We start from the raw sequence: 15,000 nt of genomic DNA, 5'->3' as shown, positions 1-15,000 counted from the left end.
CCCTGGCCTCCTCTGCCTCTCTCTACAGGGTGACACCAGACACAGCGAATGATGCGTGAATACAAGTTAGTCGTCCTGGGCTCTGGAGGCGTGGGCAAGTCTGCTCTGGTAAGTCGTCCCTCTCTCTCCATCTGTCTTCAACCCCCCCCCCCCCCCCTTTGGGTTGCACAGGGCCGTAGGTTACCGAAATAGAACCTAGTTCCTCCTACTGGTTTCTTAAGGCTGTAGTATTCAGTACAGTGCTTGGTTAAGTTCCATAGATTACCTCGGGACCGGTGACGGTCCATGGACCTGGGGTTGAGAAACACTACTGGAACACAGCGTTTCTCCATCCTGGATCTGGGAACCCAACAAGGGGCGTATGTTTCTGCCCCTCAACCTGGTCCTGGGGACCCACATGTCTCTGCCCCTCAACCTGGTCCTGGGGACCCAATGAGGGGCGCATGTCTCTGCCCCTCATCCTGGACCTGGGGACCCAACGAGGGGCACATGTCTCTGCCCCTCAACCTGGTCCTGGGGACCCACATGTCTCTGCCCCTCAACCTGGTCCTGGGGACCCAATGAGGGGCGCATGTCTCTGCCCCTCATCCTGGACCTGGGGACCCAACGAGAGGCGCATGTCTCTGCCCCTCAACCTGGTCCTGGGGACCCAACGAGGGGCACATGTCTCTGCCCCTCAACCTGGTCCTGGGGACCCAACGAGGGGCACATGTCTCTGCCCCTCAACCTGGTCCTGGGGACCCAACGAGAGGCGCATGTCTCTGCCCCTCAACCTGGTCCTGGGGACCCAACGAGGGGCACATGTCTCTGCCCCCCCAAGTACTAACACAGTAGATTGAACTCATTTACGCTACTGGAACACAGCGTTTAACACTCTGTCTCTGACCAGAGGAACTGGGTTGTATAGTCTCTGCAGGCCTGGCGGTCCCTCTCTCCCAGGAGACCCATGTCCTTAGCTGGGTCACAGAGGGGTTGTGAGAACGTCAGCTGTCATCGTTTAGCATTCCTTCTATCACTCTATTTCTCCATCCCTCCATCACTATATCCCTCCCCCTTCCCTCCCTCCCTCCACCCCTCCCTCCCTCCCTCCCTCCCCCCCACCCTCCCTCCACCCCTCCCCTCCCTTCCTCCCTTCCTCCCTCCCTCCCCCCTCCCCCCTCCCCTCCCCTCCACCCCTCCCCTCCTCCCTCCCTCCCCCCTCCACCCCTCCCTCCCCTCCTCCCTCCCTCCACCCCTCCCTCCCCACCCCTCCCTCCCCCCTCCCCCCTCCCCTCCCCTCCACCCCTCCCCTCCTCCCTCCCTCCACCCCTCCCCTCCCTCCCCACCCCTCCCCCCCCCCACCCTCCCTCCACCCCCCCACCCTCCCTCCACCCCTCCCTCCCCACCCCTCCCTCCCCCCTCCACCCCTCCCTCCCTCCCTCCACTGTAACATCATCATGTGTATTTCTGTGTGTCTCTAAATGTATTTCTGGTGCTGCAACAAACATGATCACGTGTTGGAATGTATAGATTGTTATCTCACTGTTCATGTTGCTAGGAAGACATGTCACTGAGGTTGGAGATATGACTAGAGGCCGGGGATAGGAATAGAGGCCGGGGATAGGAATAGAGGCCGGGGATAGGAATAGAGGCCGGGGATAGGAATAGAGGCCGGGGATAGGAATAGAGGCCGGTGATAGGAATAGAGGCCGGGGATAGGAATAGAGGCCGGGGATAGGAATAGAGGCCGGGGATAGGAATAGAGGCCGGGGATAGGAATAGAGGCCGGGGATAGGAATAGAGGCCGGGGATAGGAATAGAGGCCGGGGATAGGAATAGAGGCCGGGGATAGGAATAGAGGCCGGGGATAGGAATAGAGGCCGGGGATAGGAATAGAGGCCGGGGATAGGAATAGAGGCCGGAGTTAGGAATAGAGGCCGGGGATAGGAATAGAGGCCGGGGATAGGAATAGAGGCCGGAGATGTGAAAAGAGGTCAGATGCCATTAGATCTTCTGAACAGGCTGTTTATTGATCTGATAAAATACTTGCCATGTCATTCAGAGAGGAACCTCTAATGGCGACCCCTGTACATACTGCCATATAAAGACAGACTTTAACCTTCTGTCCCATTTTATAATGGCTATCGTGTTCTTTGGGTGACCCACACGTACTGTTTTATAAAGTAGCTCGGCCTTTTTTAGAATGGCTAACAATAGCATGTTTATCTCTCCATGTTGTCTGAATGTGTTGGTATTGTCTCTACGTAGGCTAACTTTCTCCTAGCGCACCAGGCTAGTAGTTCCATCCCACTGATCACCAACCGTGTGAGAGAGAGAGGTCCTACTGGTAACACCATGGAGTCATCCTACTATGGGAAGAACATCCCTCTACATCCCTCTATATCCCTCTACATCCCTCTACATCCCTCTATATCCCTCTACATCCCTCTACATCCCTCTATATCCCTCTACATCCCTCTATATCCCTCTACATCCCTCTACATCCCTCTACATCCCTTTATATCCCTCTACATCCCTCTATATCCCTCTACATCCCTCTATATCCCTCTACATCCCTCTACATCCCTCTACATCCCTCTACATCCCTCTATATCCCTCTATATCCCTCTACATCCCTCTACATCCCTCTATAACCCTCTATATCCCTCTATATCCCTCTATATCCCTCTACATCCCTCTACATTCCTCTATATCCCTCTACAACCCTCTACATCCCTCTACATCCCTCTCTTATCATCACTTCCTCCCCATTTCTCTCTCTCTGTCTCTCGGTCTTTCTCTCTCTCTCTCTGTCTCTCTCTCTCTCTCTCTCTCTGTCTTGTCTGTCTTGTCTGTCTGTCTGTCTGTCTGTCTGTCTGTCTGTCTGTCTGTCTGTCTGTCTGTGTCTGTCTCTCTCTCGGTGTCTCTCGGTCTCTCTCGGTCTCTCTCTCTCTCTCTCTCTCTCTACCTCTCTACGCTTGACCTCCCATTACATAGCAGGAATGCAGCCTCCCCCTGTATTGTCCATTAGTTCTAATTGGATCACTATAGAAGTGGTGGTGTAGAGAACTCCTAATTGGATCACTATAGAAGTGTTGGTGTAGAGAACTCCATTAGTTCTAATTGGATCACTATAGAAGTGGTTGTGTAGAGAACTCCATTGGTTCTAATTGGATCCCTATAGAAGTGGTGGTGTAGAGAACTCCATTAGTTCTAATTGGATCACTATATAAGTGGTGGTGTAGAGAACTCCATTAGTTCTAATTGGATCACTATAGAACTGTTGGTGTAGAGAACTCCATTAGTTCTAATTGGATCACTATATACAGTGCCTTGCGAAAGTATTCGGCCCCCTTGAACTTTGCGACATTTTGCCACATTTCAGGCTTCAAACATAAAGATATAAAACTGTATTTTTTTTGTGAAGAATCAACAACAAGTGGGACACAATCATGAAGTGGAACGACATTTATTGGATATTTCAAACTTTTTTAACAAATCAAAAACTGAAAAATTGGGAGTGCAAAATTATTCAGCCCCTTTACTTTCAGTGCAGCAAACTCTCTCCAGAAGTTCAGTGAGGATCTCTGAATGATCCAATGTTGACCTAAATGACTAATGATGATAAATACAATCCACCTGTGTGTAATCAAGTCTCCGTATAAATGCACCTGCACTGTGATAGTCTCAGAGGTCCGTTAAAAGTGCAGAGAGCATCATGAAGAACAAGGAACACACCAGGCAGGTCCGAGATACTGTTGTGAAGAAGTTTAAAGCCGGATTTGGATACAAAAAGATTTCCCAAGCTTTAAACATCCCAAGGAGCACTGTGCAAGCAATAATATTGAAATGGAAGGAGTATCAGACCACTGCAAATCTACCAAGACCTGGCCGTCCCTCTAAACTTTCAGCTCATACAAGGAGAAGACTGATCAGAGATGCAGCCAAGAGGCCCATGATCACTCCGGATGAACTGCAGAGATCTACAGCTGAGGTGGGAGACTCTGTCCATAGGACAACAATCAGTCGTATATTGCACAAATCTGGCCTTTATGGAAGAGTGGCAAGAAGAAAGCCATTTCTTAAAGATATCCATAAAAAGTGTCGTTTAAAGTTTGCCACACGCCACCTGGGAGACACACCAAACATGTGGAAGAAGGGGCTCTGGTCAGATGAAACCAAAATTGAACTTTTTGGCAACAATGCAAAACGTTATGTTTGGCGTAAAAGCAAAACAGCTGAACACACCATCCCCACTGTCAAACATGGTGGTGGCAGCATCATGGTTTGGGCCTGCTTTTCTTCAGCAGGGACAGGGAAGATGGTTAAAATTGATGGGAAGATGGATGGAGCCAAATACAGGACCATTCTGGAAGAAAACCTGATGGAGTCTGCAAAAGACCTGAGACTGGGACGGAGATTTGTCTTTCAACAAGACAATGATCCAAAACATAAAGCAAAATCTACAATGGAATGGTTCAAAAATAAACATATCCAGGTGTTAGAATGGCCAAGTCAAAGTCCAGACCTGAATCCAATCAAGAATCTGTGGAAAGAACTGAAAACTGCTGTTCACAAATGCTCTCCATCCAACCTCACTGAGCTCGAGCTGTTTTGCAAGGAGGAATGGGAAAAAATTTCAGTCTCTCGATGTGCAAAACTGATAGAAACATATCCCAAGCGACTTACAGCTGTAATCGCAGCAAAAGGAGGCGCTACAAAGTATTAACTTAAGGGGGCTGAATAATTTTGCACGCCCAATTGTTCAGTTTTTGATATGTTAAAAAAGTTTGAAATATCCAATAAATGTCGTTCCACTTCATGATTGTGTCCCACTTGTTGTTGATTCTTCACAAAAAAATACAGTTTTATATCTTTATGTTTGAAGCCTGAAATGTGGCAAAAGGTCGCAAAGTTCAAGGGGGCCGAATACTTTCGCAAGGCACTGTAAGTGGTGGTGTAGAGAACTCCATTAGTTCTAATTGGATCACTATATAAGTGGTGGTGTAGAGAACTCCATTAGTTCTAATTGGATCGAGAGAGAGAGAGAGAGAGAGAGAGAGAGAGACTCTTGTCAGAGTCCAGGCCACAGAGCGGTGCCTTGCCACAGCCCGTAACTAGGCAACGGGTGTAACAGTTACAGCGTGGGAACCAGGGCGCCACCGCGAGTGGGTTTCACACACAACCTCCCTTAGCTTTTTTTTTTCTCCCCAGGACATGTGATTTACTGTAGAGAAAGGAACAGAGGACGAGGTGGAGCGTGAGCTAAAACCCCTCTCACAGAGACAGGGAACTCATGTGAAAAAAACTCTCACAAAGACAGGGAACTCATGTGAAATACCCTCTCACAGAGACAGGGAACTCATGTGAAATACCCTCTCACAGAGACAGGGAACTCATGTGGAAAACCCCTCTCATAGAGACAGGGAACTCATGTGAAATACCCTCTCACAGAGACAGGGAACTCATGTGAAAACCCCTCTCACAGAGACAGGGAACTCATGTGAAAAACCCTCTCACAGAGACAGGGAACTCATGTGAAAACCCCTCTCACAGAGACAGGGAACTCATGTGAAAACCCCTCTCACAGAGACAGGGAACTCATGTGAAAAACCCCTCTCACAGAGACAGGGAACTCATGTGAAAACCCCTCTCACAGAGACAGGGAACTCATGTGAAAACCCCTCTCACAGAGACAGGGAACTCATGTGGAAAACCCCTCTCACAGAGACAGGGAACTCATGTGGAAAACCCCTCTCACAGAGACAGGGAACTCATGTGGAAAACCCCTCTCACAGAGACAGGGAACTCATGTGATCCAGCTTCCCGAATCAGAACCATTCCAGATTTCCCCAGGACCAGATTGTGGCTGTAATGAAGAGCAGATAGTATAATCTTTACAGCCCTGTTTGGACCTGACCGGTCCCCATGGTGCTGATATTCACTATGGATATTTTAATACAGACACTAATGGAGCTAGTCTGCTGGACCAGAGGCTCATTGTAGAGTCATTCATAAATCTCCTGTTCCCTGATAGGGCTTCTAGCTAGAGCCACGTTTTGTTCAGAGGGAGGGAGGGAGGGAGGGAGGGAGGGAGGGAAGGAAGGGTAGAGAGGTAAAGGGGGTGGGAGGAAGGAAGGAAGGAAGGAAGGAAGGAAGGAAGGAAGGAAGGAAGGAAGGAAGGAAGGGTAGAGAGGTAAAGGGGGTGGGAGGAAGGAAGGAAGGAAGGAAGGAAGGGAGGGAGGGAGGGTAGAGAGGTAAATGGGGGTGGGAGGGAGGAAGGAAGGAAGGGTAAAGGGGGGTGTGAGGGAGGGAGATTCTGTCAGACTTTGTCTCTGACTGTTTATCTCAGGAAGACAAAAATAATGGTGTTGCACAAAAAAAACAAAAAAGTCCAGTTGCCATGACAACAAATACAAATTCCATCTAGACACTGTTGCCTTAGAGCACACAATAAAACTATACGTACCTCGGCCTAAACATCAGCACCAAGGGTAACTTCCACAGCGCTGTGAACCATCTGAGAGACAAGGCAAGAAGGGCCTTCTATGCCATCAAAAGGAACATCAAATTCAACATACCAGTTAGGATTTGGCTAAAAATACTTATATACTTATATACTTATATAAATATATATATATATATATATATATATATCACTAATTTGTAGAGCCCATTTCCCTTTATGTTTGTGAGGTCTGGGGTCTGCTCACCAACCAAGAATTCACAAAATGGGACAAACACCAAATTGAGACTCTGCACGCAGAATTCTAGAAAAATATCCTCCGTGTACAACGTAGAACACCAAATAATGCATGCAGAGCCGAATTAGGCCGATACCCATTAATTATCAAAATCCAGAAAAGAGCCGTTAAATTCTACAACCACCTAAAAGGAAGCGATTCCCAAACCTTCCATAACAAAGCCATCACCTACAGAGAGATGAACCTGGAGAAGAGCAAGCTGGTCCTGGGACTCTGTTCACAAACACAAACCCACCCTACAGAGCCCCAGGACAACAGCACAATTAGACCCAACCAAATCATGAGAAAACCAAAAAGATAATTACTTGACACAATGGAAAGAATTAACAAAAAAACAGAGCAAACTAGAATGCTATTTGGCCCTAAACAGAGAGTACACAGCGGCAGAATACCTGACCACTGTGACTGACCCAAAATTAAGGAAAGCTTTGACTATGTACAGACTCAGTGAGCATAGCCTTGCTATTGAGAAAGGCCGCCGTAGGCAGACATGGCTCTCAAGAGAAGACAGGCTATGTGCTCACTGCCCACAAAATGAGGTGGAAACTGAGCTGCACTTCCTAACCTCCTGCCCAATGTATGACCATATTAGAGATACATATTTCCCTCAGATTACACAGATCCACAAAGAATTCGAAAACAAATCCAATTTTGAAAAACTCCCATATCTATTGGGTGAAATTCCACAGTGTTCCATCACAGCAGCAAGATTTGTGACCTGTTGCCACGAGAAAAGGGCAACCAGTGAAGAACAAACACCATTGTAAATACAACCCATATTTATGTTGATTTATTCTCCCTTTTGTACTTTAACTATTTGCACATCATTACAACACCGTATAGAGACATAATGTGACATTTGAAATGTCTTTATTCTTTCAAAACTAGTGTGAGTGTTAATGTTTACTGGACATTTATAATGTTTGAGAGAGATGAGTCAATGAGAGGATTTTTTATTTATTGAACCTTTATTTAACTAGTCAAGTCATTTAAGAACAAATTCTTATTTAGAAAGACGGCCTACCCCCCGGGGGCCAAACCCGGACGACGCTGGGCCAATTGTGCGCCGCCCCTATGGGACTCCCAATCACGGCCGGTTGTGATACAGCCTGGAATCGAACCAGGGGCTGTAGTGACGCCTCTAGCACTGAGACGCTGTGTCTTAGACCGCTGCGCCACTCGGGAGGATGAAGTCTTTCCTCTGCCAGGCTGGTCTCTCTTCTGTCAGGCTGGTCTCTCCTCTGCCAGGCTGGTCTCTCCTCTGTCAGGCTGGTCTCTCCTCTGTCAGGCTGGTCTCTCCTCTTTCCTCTGCCAGGCTGGTCTTTCCTCTGCCAGGCTGGTCTCTCCTCTGCCAGGCTGGTCTCTCCTCTGTCAGGCTGGTCTCTCCTCTGTCAGGCTGGTCTCTCCTCTTTCCTCTGCCAGGCTGGTCTCTCCTCTGCCAGGCTGGTCTCTCCTCTACCAGGCTGGTCTCTCCTCTGCCAGGCTGGTCTTTCCACTGTCAGGCTGGTCTCTCCTCTGCCAGGCTGGTCTTTCCACTGTCAGGCTGGTCTTTCCTCTGCCAGGCTGGTCTCTCCTCTGCCAGGCTGGTCTTTCCACTGTCAGGCTGGTCTTTCCTCTACCAGGCTGGTCTCTCCTCTGCCAGGCTGGTCTCTCCTCTGCCAGGCTGGTCTTTCCACTGTCAGGCTGGTCTTTCCTCTGCCAGGCTGGTCTCTCCTCTGCCAGGCTGGTCTCTCCTCTACCAGGCTGGTCTCTCCTCTGCCAGGCTGGTCTCTCCTCTGCCAGGCTGGTCTTTCCACTGTCAGGCTGGTCTTTCCTCTGCCAGGCTGGTTTTTCCACTGTCATCCTCTGGGTTAGGCTTTCCTCTCTCTGGCCGTCTTTCTCTCTCTCTCTCTGGCCGTCTCTCTCTCTCTCTCTCTCTCTCTCTCTCTCTCTCTCTCTCTCTCTCTCTCTCTCTCTCTCTCCATGTCACTAGTAAGAAGCTCTGGTTTGCTCTATGAATTAATCTGGGTAAATAATCCCAGGCTTCTGACGAGGGAGGGGCTGAAAAGCAATGATCTAATTTCAATGAGATCCTTTTTCCTCCTCCTCGTCTTCCGTCTCTCTCTCTCCCTTTCTTTTCACCTCTCTCTCCTTCTTCAAAGATCTTCTGGGTAAATGCTTCCAGTGCCCTAGAATAGGTCTCACACTCACTCCCCTTATGTCCCAAACGGCACCCTATAGAGTGCACTATACTGTCTAAGGAATAGGGTGTCATTGGGTCCTGGGCTAAAGTAGTGCACTATATATAGGGAATAGGGTGTCATTGGGTCCTGGTCTAAAGTAGTGCACTATATATAGGGAATAGGGTGTCATTGGGTCCTGGGCTAAAGTAGTGCACTATATAGGGAATAGGGTGTCATTGGGTCCTGGTCTAAAGTAGTGCACTATATATAGGGAATAGGGTGTCATTGGGTCCTGGGCTAAAGTAGTGCACTATATAGGGAATAGGGTGTCATTGGGTCCTGGGCTAAAGTAGTGCACTATATATAGGGAATAGGGTGTCATTGGGTCCTGGGCTAAAGTAGTGCACTATATATAGGGAATAGGGTGTCATTGGGTCCTGGGCTAAAGTCGTGCACTATATATAGGGAATAGGGTGTCATTGGGTCCTGGGCTAAAGTAGTGCACTATATAGGGAATAGGGTGTCATTGGGTCCTGGTCTAAAGTAGTGCACTATATAGGGAATAGGGTGTCATTTGGGACTCCCCATCTGCACCCCTACATTAGAGCTCCGGCAGTCCCGCTGGTGATTAAATTGATTTGTCTTAATTAATTACAAATTAAACTGAAGATTTTTTTTAAAAGCTGAGAGAGAGAGAGAACTTCATGTCTTCACAAACGCAAACACACACTTCGAAGAGAGGAGATACCAGAGAGTTCGAGACATGTTGACGAAGTGTGTGTGTGCGTTTGTTTGTTTGCGTGTCTGAAGGGAAGAGTGGATTTAATCTGATCACTGGTGTGAGTTCTGAGTCTGGAGGGAGGAGTGGATTTAATCTGATCACTGGTGTGAGTTCTGAGTCTGGAGGGAAGAGTGGGATTTAATCTGATCACTGGTGTGAGTTCTGAGTCTGGAGGGAAGAGTGGGATTTAATCTGATCACTGGTGTGAGTTCTGAGTCTGGAGGGAAGAGTGGATTTAATCTGATCACTGGTGTGAGTTCTGAGTCTGGAGGGAGGAGTGGATTTAATCTGATCACTGGTGTGAGTTCTGAGTCTGGAGGGAAGAGTGGATTTAATCTGATCACTGTTGTGATTTCTGAGTCTGGAGGGAAGAGTGGGATTTAATCTGATCACTGGTGTGAGTTCTGAGTCTGGAGGGAAGAGTGGATTTAATCTGATCACTGGTGTGAGTTCTGAGTCTGGAGGGAGGAGTGGATTTAATCTGATCACTGGTGTGAGTTCTGAGTCTGGAGGGAAGAGTGGATTTAATCTGATCACTGGTGTGAGTTCTGAGTCTGGAGGGAAGAGTGGGATTTAATCTGATCACTGGTGTGAGTTCTGAGTCTGGAGGGAAGAGTGGATTTAATCTGATCACTGGTGTGAGTTCTGAGTCTGGAGGGAGGAGTGGAAATGTGTTTATGGGTTCATGTGTGTGTTTAGGACTATGTGATCAGCACACATGTACGTGAGTGTGTTGAGGCCGGCTGACTGGCTAGCTGGCTGGCTGACTGGCTGGCTGGCTGGCATCCAGAGGGCCTGCCAGCAGAGCAGTGGCTAGGTGGCTGGGCTGTGTGCCTGCTTGTCTCTGACCAGAGTGCTGCTACTCTGTCTGGCTGGGACCAGGGGGTTGGTTCTGACCAGGGGGTTGGTTCTGACCAGAGTGCTGCTACTCTGTCTGGCTGGGACCAGGGGGTTGGTTCTGACCAGAGTGCTGCTACTCTGTCTGACTGGGACCAGGGGGTTGGTTCTGACCAGAGTGCTGCTACTCTGTCTGACTGGGACCAGGGGGTTGGTTCTGACCAGGGGGTTGTTACTCTGTCTGGCTGGGACCAGGGGGTTGGTTTGTCTCTCCTGTGGCCCAGTAGCAAGCTGCTGCACGACCTGCTCTCAAGTGGGATTGGACGGCTGGAACAGAGGAGGGTGACATAATGTGTTTGTAGTGTTTTATAGAGAGAAAAACTGCTGGGGTCCCAAGTTAAGGACTGTCAGGTGACTCTCCCCTCTATAGTATACATGGTAGTTCTATGTTAATAGTTCTATGTTAATGTCTGTCAGGTGACTCTCCCCTCTATAGTATACATGGTAGTTCTATGTTAATAGTTCTATGTTAATGTCTGTCAGGTGACTCTCCCCTCTATAGTATACATGGTAGTTCTATGTTAATAGTTCTATGTTAATGTCTGGTCAGAACCAACCCCCTGGTCCCAGTCAGACAGAGTAGCAGCACTCTGGTCAGAACAAACCCCCTGGTCAGAACCAACCCCCTGGTCACAGCCAGACAGAGTAGCCCTCACATCTTGAAACGTCCTCACTCTCACTGTTTGCCTGTGTTCTTCAGTCTCCTGACGTCTGTTAATCCCAGTCAGCTCAGTGTGTTCTTCAGTCTCCTGATGTCTATTAATCCCAGTCAGCTCAGTGTGTTCTTCAGTCTCCTGACGTCTGTTAATCCCAGTCAACTCAGTGTGTTCTTCAGTCTCCTGACGTCTGTTAATCCCAGTCAGCTCAGTGTGTTCTTCAGTCTCCCGACGTCTGTTAATCCCAGTCAGCTCAGTGTGTTCTTCAGTCTCCTGACGTCTGTTAATCCCAGTCAGCTCAGTGTGTTCTTCAATCTCCTGACGTCTGTTAATCCCAGTCAGCTCAGTGTGTTCTTCAGTCTCCTGACGTCTGTTAATCCCAGTCAGCTCAGTGTGTTCTTCAGTCTCCCGACGTCCGTTAATCCCAGTCAGCTCAGTGTGTTCTTCAGTCTCCTGACGTCTGTTAATCCCAGTCAACTCAGTGTGTTCTTCAGTCTCCTGACGTCTGTTAATCCCAGTCAGCTCAGTGTGTTCTTCAGTCTCCCGACGTCTGTTAATCCCAGTCAGCTCAGTGTGTTCTTCAGTCTCCTGACGTCTGTTAATCCCAGTCAGCTCAGTGTGTTCTTCAGTCTCCTGACGTCTGTTAATCCCAGTCAACTCAGTGTGTTCTTCAGTCTCCTGACGTCTGTTAATCCCAGTCAGCTCAGTGTGTTCTTCAGTCTCCTGACGTCTGTTAATCCCAGTCAGCTCAGTGTGTTCTTCAGTCTCCTGACGTCTGTTAATCCCAGTCAACTCAGTGTGTTCTTCAGTCTCCTGACGTCTGCTAATCCCAGTCAACTCAGTGTGTTCTTCAGTCTCCTGACGTCTGTTAATCCCAGTCAGCTCAGTGTGTTCTTCAGTCTCCTGACGTCTGTTAATCCCAGTCAGCTCAGTGTGTTCTTCAGTCTAATCCCAGTCAGCTCAGTGTGTTCTTCAGTCTCCTGACGTCTGTTAATCCCAGTCAGCACAGTGTGTTCTTCAGTCTCCTGACGTCCGTTAATCCCAGTCAGCTCAGTGTGTTCTTCAGTCTTCTGACGTCTGTTAATCCCAGTCAGCTCAGTGTGCTCTTCAGTCTCCTGACGTCTGTTAATCCCAGTCAGCTCAGTGTGTTCTTCAGTCTCCTGACGTCTGTTAATCCCAGTCTGCTCAGTGTGTTCTTCAGTCTCCTGACGTCTGTTAATCCCAGTCAGCTCAGTGTGTTCTTCAGTCTCCTGACGTCTGTTAATCCCAGTCAGCTCAGTGTGTTCTTCAGTCTCCTGACGTCTGTTAATCCCAGTCAGCTCAGTGTGTTCTTCAGTCTCCTGACGTCCGTTAATCCCAGTCAGCTCAGTGTGTTCTTCATTCTCCTGACGTCCGTTAATCCCAGTCAGCTCAGTGTGTTCTTCAGTCTCCTGACGTCTGTTAATCCCAGTCAACTCAGTGTGTTCTTCAGTCTCCTGACGTCTGTTAATCCCAGTCAGCTCAGTGTGTTCTTCAGTCTCCTGACGTCTGTTAATCCCAGTCAGCTCAGTGTGTTCTTCAGTCTCCTGACGTCTGTTAATCCCAGTCAACTCAGTGTGTTCTTCAGTCTCCTGACGTCTGCTAATCCCAGTCAACTCAGTGTGTTCTTCAGTCTCCTGACGTCTGTTAATCCCAGTCAGCTCAGTGTGTTCTTCAATCTCCTGACGTCTGTTAATCCCAGTCAGCTCAGTGTGTTCTTCAGTCTCCTGACGTCTGTTAATCCCAGTCAGCTCAGTGTGTTCTTCAGTCTAATCCCAGTCAGCTCAGTGTGTTCTTCAGTCTCCTGACGTCTGTTAATCCCAGTCAGCTCAGTGTGTTCTTCAGTCTCCTGACGTCCGTTAATCCCAGTCAGCTCAGTGTGTTCTTCAGTCTCCCGACGTCCGTTAATCCCAGTCAGCTCAGTGTGTTCTTCAGTCTCCCGACGTCCGTTAATCCCAGTCAGCTCAGTGTGTTCTTCAGTCTCCCGACGTCCGTTAATCCCAGTCAGCTCAGTGTGTTCTTCAGTCTCCTGACGTCATGTTAATCCCAGTCAGCTCAGTGTGTTCTTCAGTCTCCTGACGTCATGTTAATCCCAGTCAGCTCAGTGTGTTCTTCAGTCTCCTGACGTCCATTAATCCTGTTGTTAAACAGCTTCATATTTTACATGCTTTTCTTCCTGTCCTCGTCTGAGGATAACAGGTCTTCTGTATGACTCAGTGTCTGCTCCCAAATGTCACCCTATTCTCTATATATTGCGCCTCTTGGCTCTGGTCAAAAGTAGTGCACTATATAGAGAATAGGGTGCCCATTTGGGACACAACAGTGTGTATTTCAGTATATTAAAGACAATCATGAGCCACCTGTTGAGATGAATTTACTAAGGCTGTGTGGGCGTCTAGAATGGGAATCTGCCTCACAGCCTGCAACCTTCTACAATCTAATTTATTAACTCACCTTCTCTTCTCTCTCTCTCTCTCTCTCTCTCTCTCTCTCTCTCTCTCTCTCCTCTCTCTCTCTTTTATCTCTCTCTTTCTCTCTTTTCTCTCTCTCTCTCTCTCTCTCTCTCTCTCTCTCTCTCTTTTGTTTCTCTCTCTCTCTCTTTTGTGTCTCTCTCTCTCTTTTCTCTCTCTCTCTTTCTCTCTCTCTCTCTCTCTCACGTCTCTCTCTCTCTCTCTTTTGTCTCTCTCTCTCTTTTGTCTCTACAGACTGTACAGTTTGTTCAGGGGATTTTCGTGGAGAAATATGACCCGACAATAGAAGACTCATACAGAAAGGTAAGTCAAGTATTGCTATCTTCCCTTGATATCATCATTAGTGACCCCCTGACCCTGTGACATCATCATTTAGTGACCCCCTGACCCTGTGACATCATCATTGGTGACCCCCTAGCCCTGTGACATCATCATTAGTGGCCCCCTGGCCCTGTGACATCATAATTTAGTGACCCCCCCTGACCCTGTGACATCATCATTAGTGGCCCTCTGGCTTTGTGACATCATCATTGGTGGCCCCCTGGCCCTGTGACATCTTCATTTAATGACCCCCCTGACCCTGTGACATCATCATTAGTGGCCCCCTGGCCCTGTGACATCATCATTAGTGGCCCCCTGGCCCTGTGACATCATCATTAGTGGCCCCCTGGCCCTGTGTTTAGTAGCTTTTCAGTCAAAAGTAGTGCACTATGTAGGTAATACGGGGACATAAATACGTAAATACATTTAACTCTGCTGCTGTCTGTGTCGTCTCCATGGTTACAGAGGACTGGGTGTTTGGTAGGCTATTCAGTGAGCTGAAACACAATGTAGCAGATTGGAATATAATGGAGATACTGTCAAATTTCAATTAAACCCCCATTCTCAAATTGCTGCCTGCCCCTTTAATAGCCAGGCAACAGCAGACAGGACTGTTGTAGAGGTACTGAGACAGACAGGACTGTTACAGAGGTACTGAGACAGACAGGACTGTTACAGAGGTACTGAGACAGACAGGACTGTTACAGAGGTACTGAGACAGACAGGACTGTTACAGAGGTACTGAGACAGACAGGACTGTTGTAGAGGTACTGAGACAGGACTGTTGTAGAGGTACTGAGACAGGACTGTTGTAGAGGTACTGAGACAGACAGGACTGTTACAGAGGTACTGAGACAGACAGGACTGTTACAGAGGTACTGAGACAGACAGGACTGTTGTAGAGGTACTGAGACAGGGCTGTTACAGAGGTACTGAGACAGGGCTGTTACA

At 48.3% G+C, this 15,000-nt stretch overlaps 2 protein-coding genes across 2 annotated transcripts in view; one reads left to right on the top strand and one right to left on the bottom strand.

Moving 5' to 3' along the window:
* The window catches only part of LOC139392874 (beta-2-microglobulin-like), a 613,933-nt gene that overhangs the window by 221,857 nt on the left and 377,076 nt on the right, over positions 1-15,000 (bottom strand). The gene's annotated exons all lie outside the window — the stretch shown is intronic.
* LOC139392866 (ras-related protein Rap-1b-like) overlaps positions 1-15,000 on the top strand; it is a 73,847-nt gene that overhangs the window by 33,994 nt on the left and 24,853 nt on the right. The window contains exons 2-3 of the mRNA XM_071141181.1: positions 29-108; positions 13,963-14,031. Of these exons, the coding sequence (XP_070997282.1) occupies positions 49-108; positions 13,963-14,031 (129 nt within the window). The 5' untranslated portion in view covers positions 29-48. The remainder of the gene's footprint in view (positions 1-28; positions 109-13,962; positions 14,032-15,000) is intronic.

The sequence above is a fragment of the Oncorhynchus clarkii genome, chromosome 33 (assembly GCF_045791955.1).
Source record: "Oncorhynchus clarkii lewisi isolate Uvic-CL-2024 chromosome 33, UVic_Ocla_1.0, whole genome shotgun sequence".
Lineage (NCBI taxonomy): Eukaryota > Metazoa > Chordata > Actinopteri > Salmoniformes > Salmonidae > Oncorhynchus > Oncorhynchus clarkii.
Note: the sequence above shows the minus strand (reverse complement) of the source record. Positions and strands in the feature narration are given on the sequence as shown.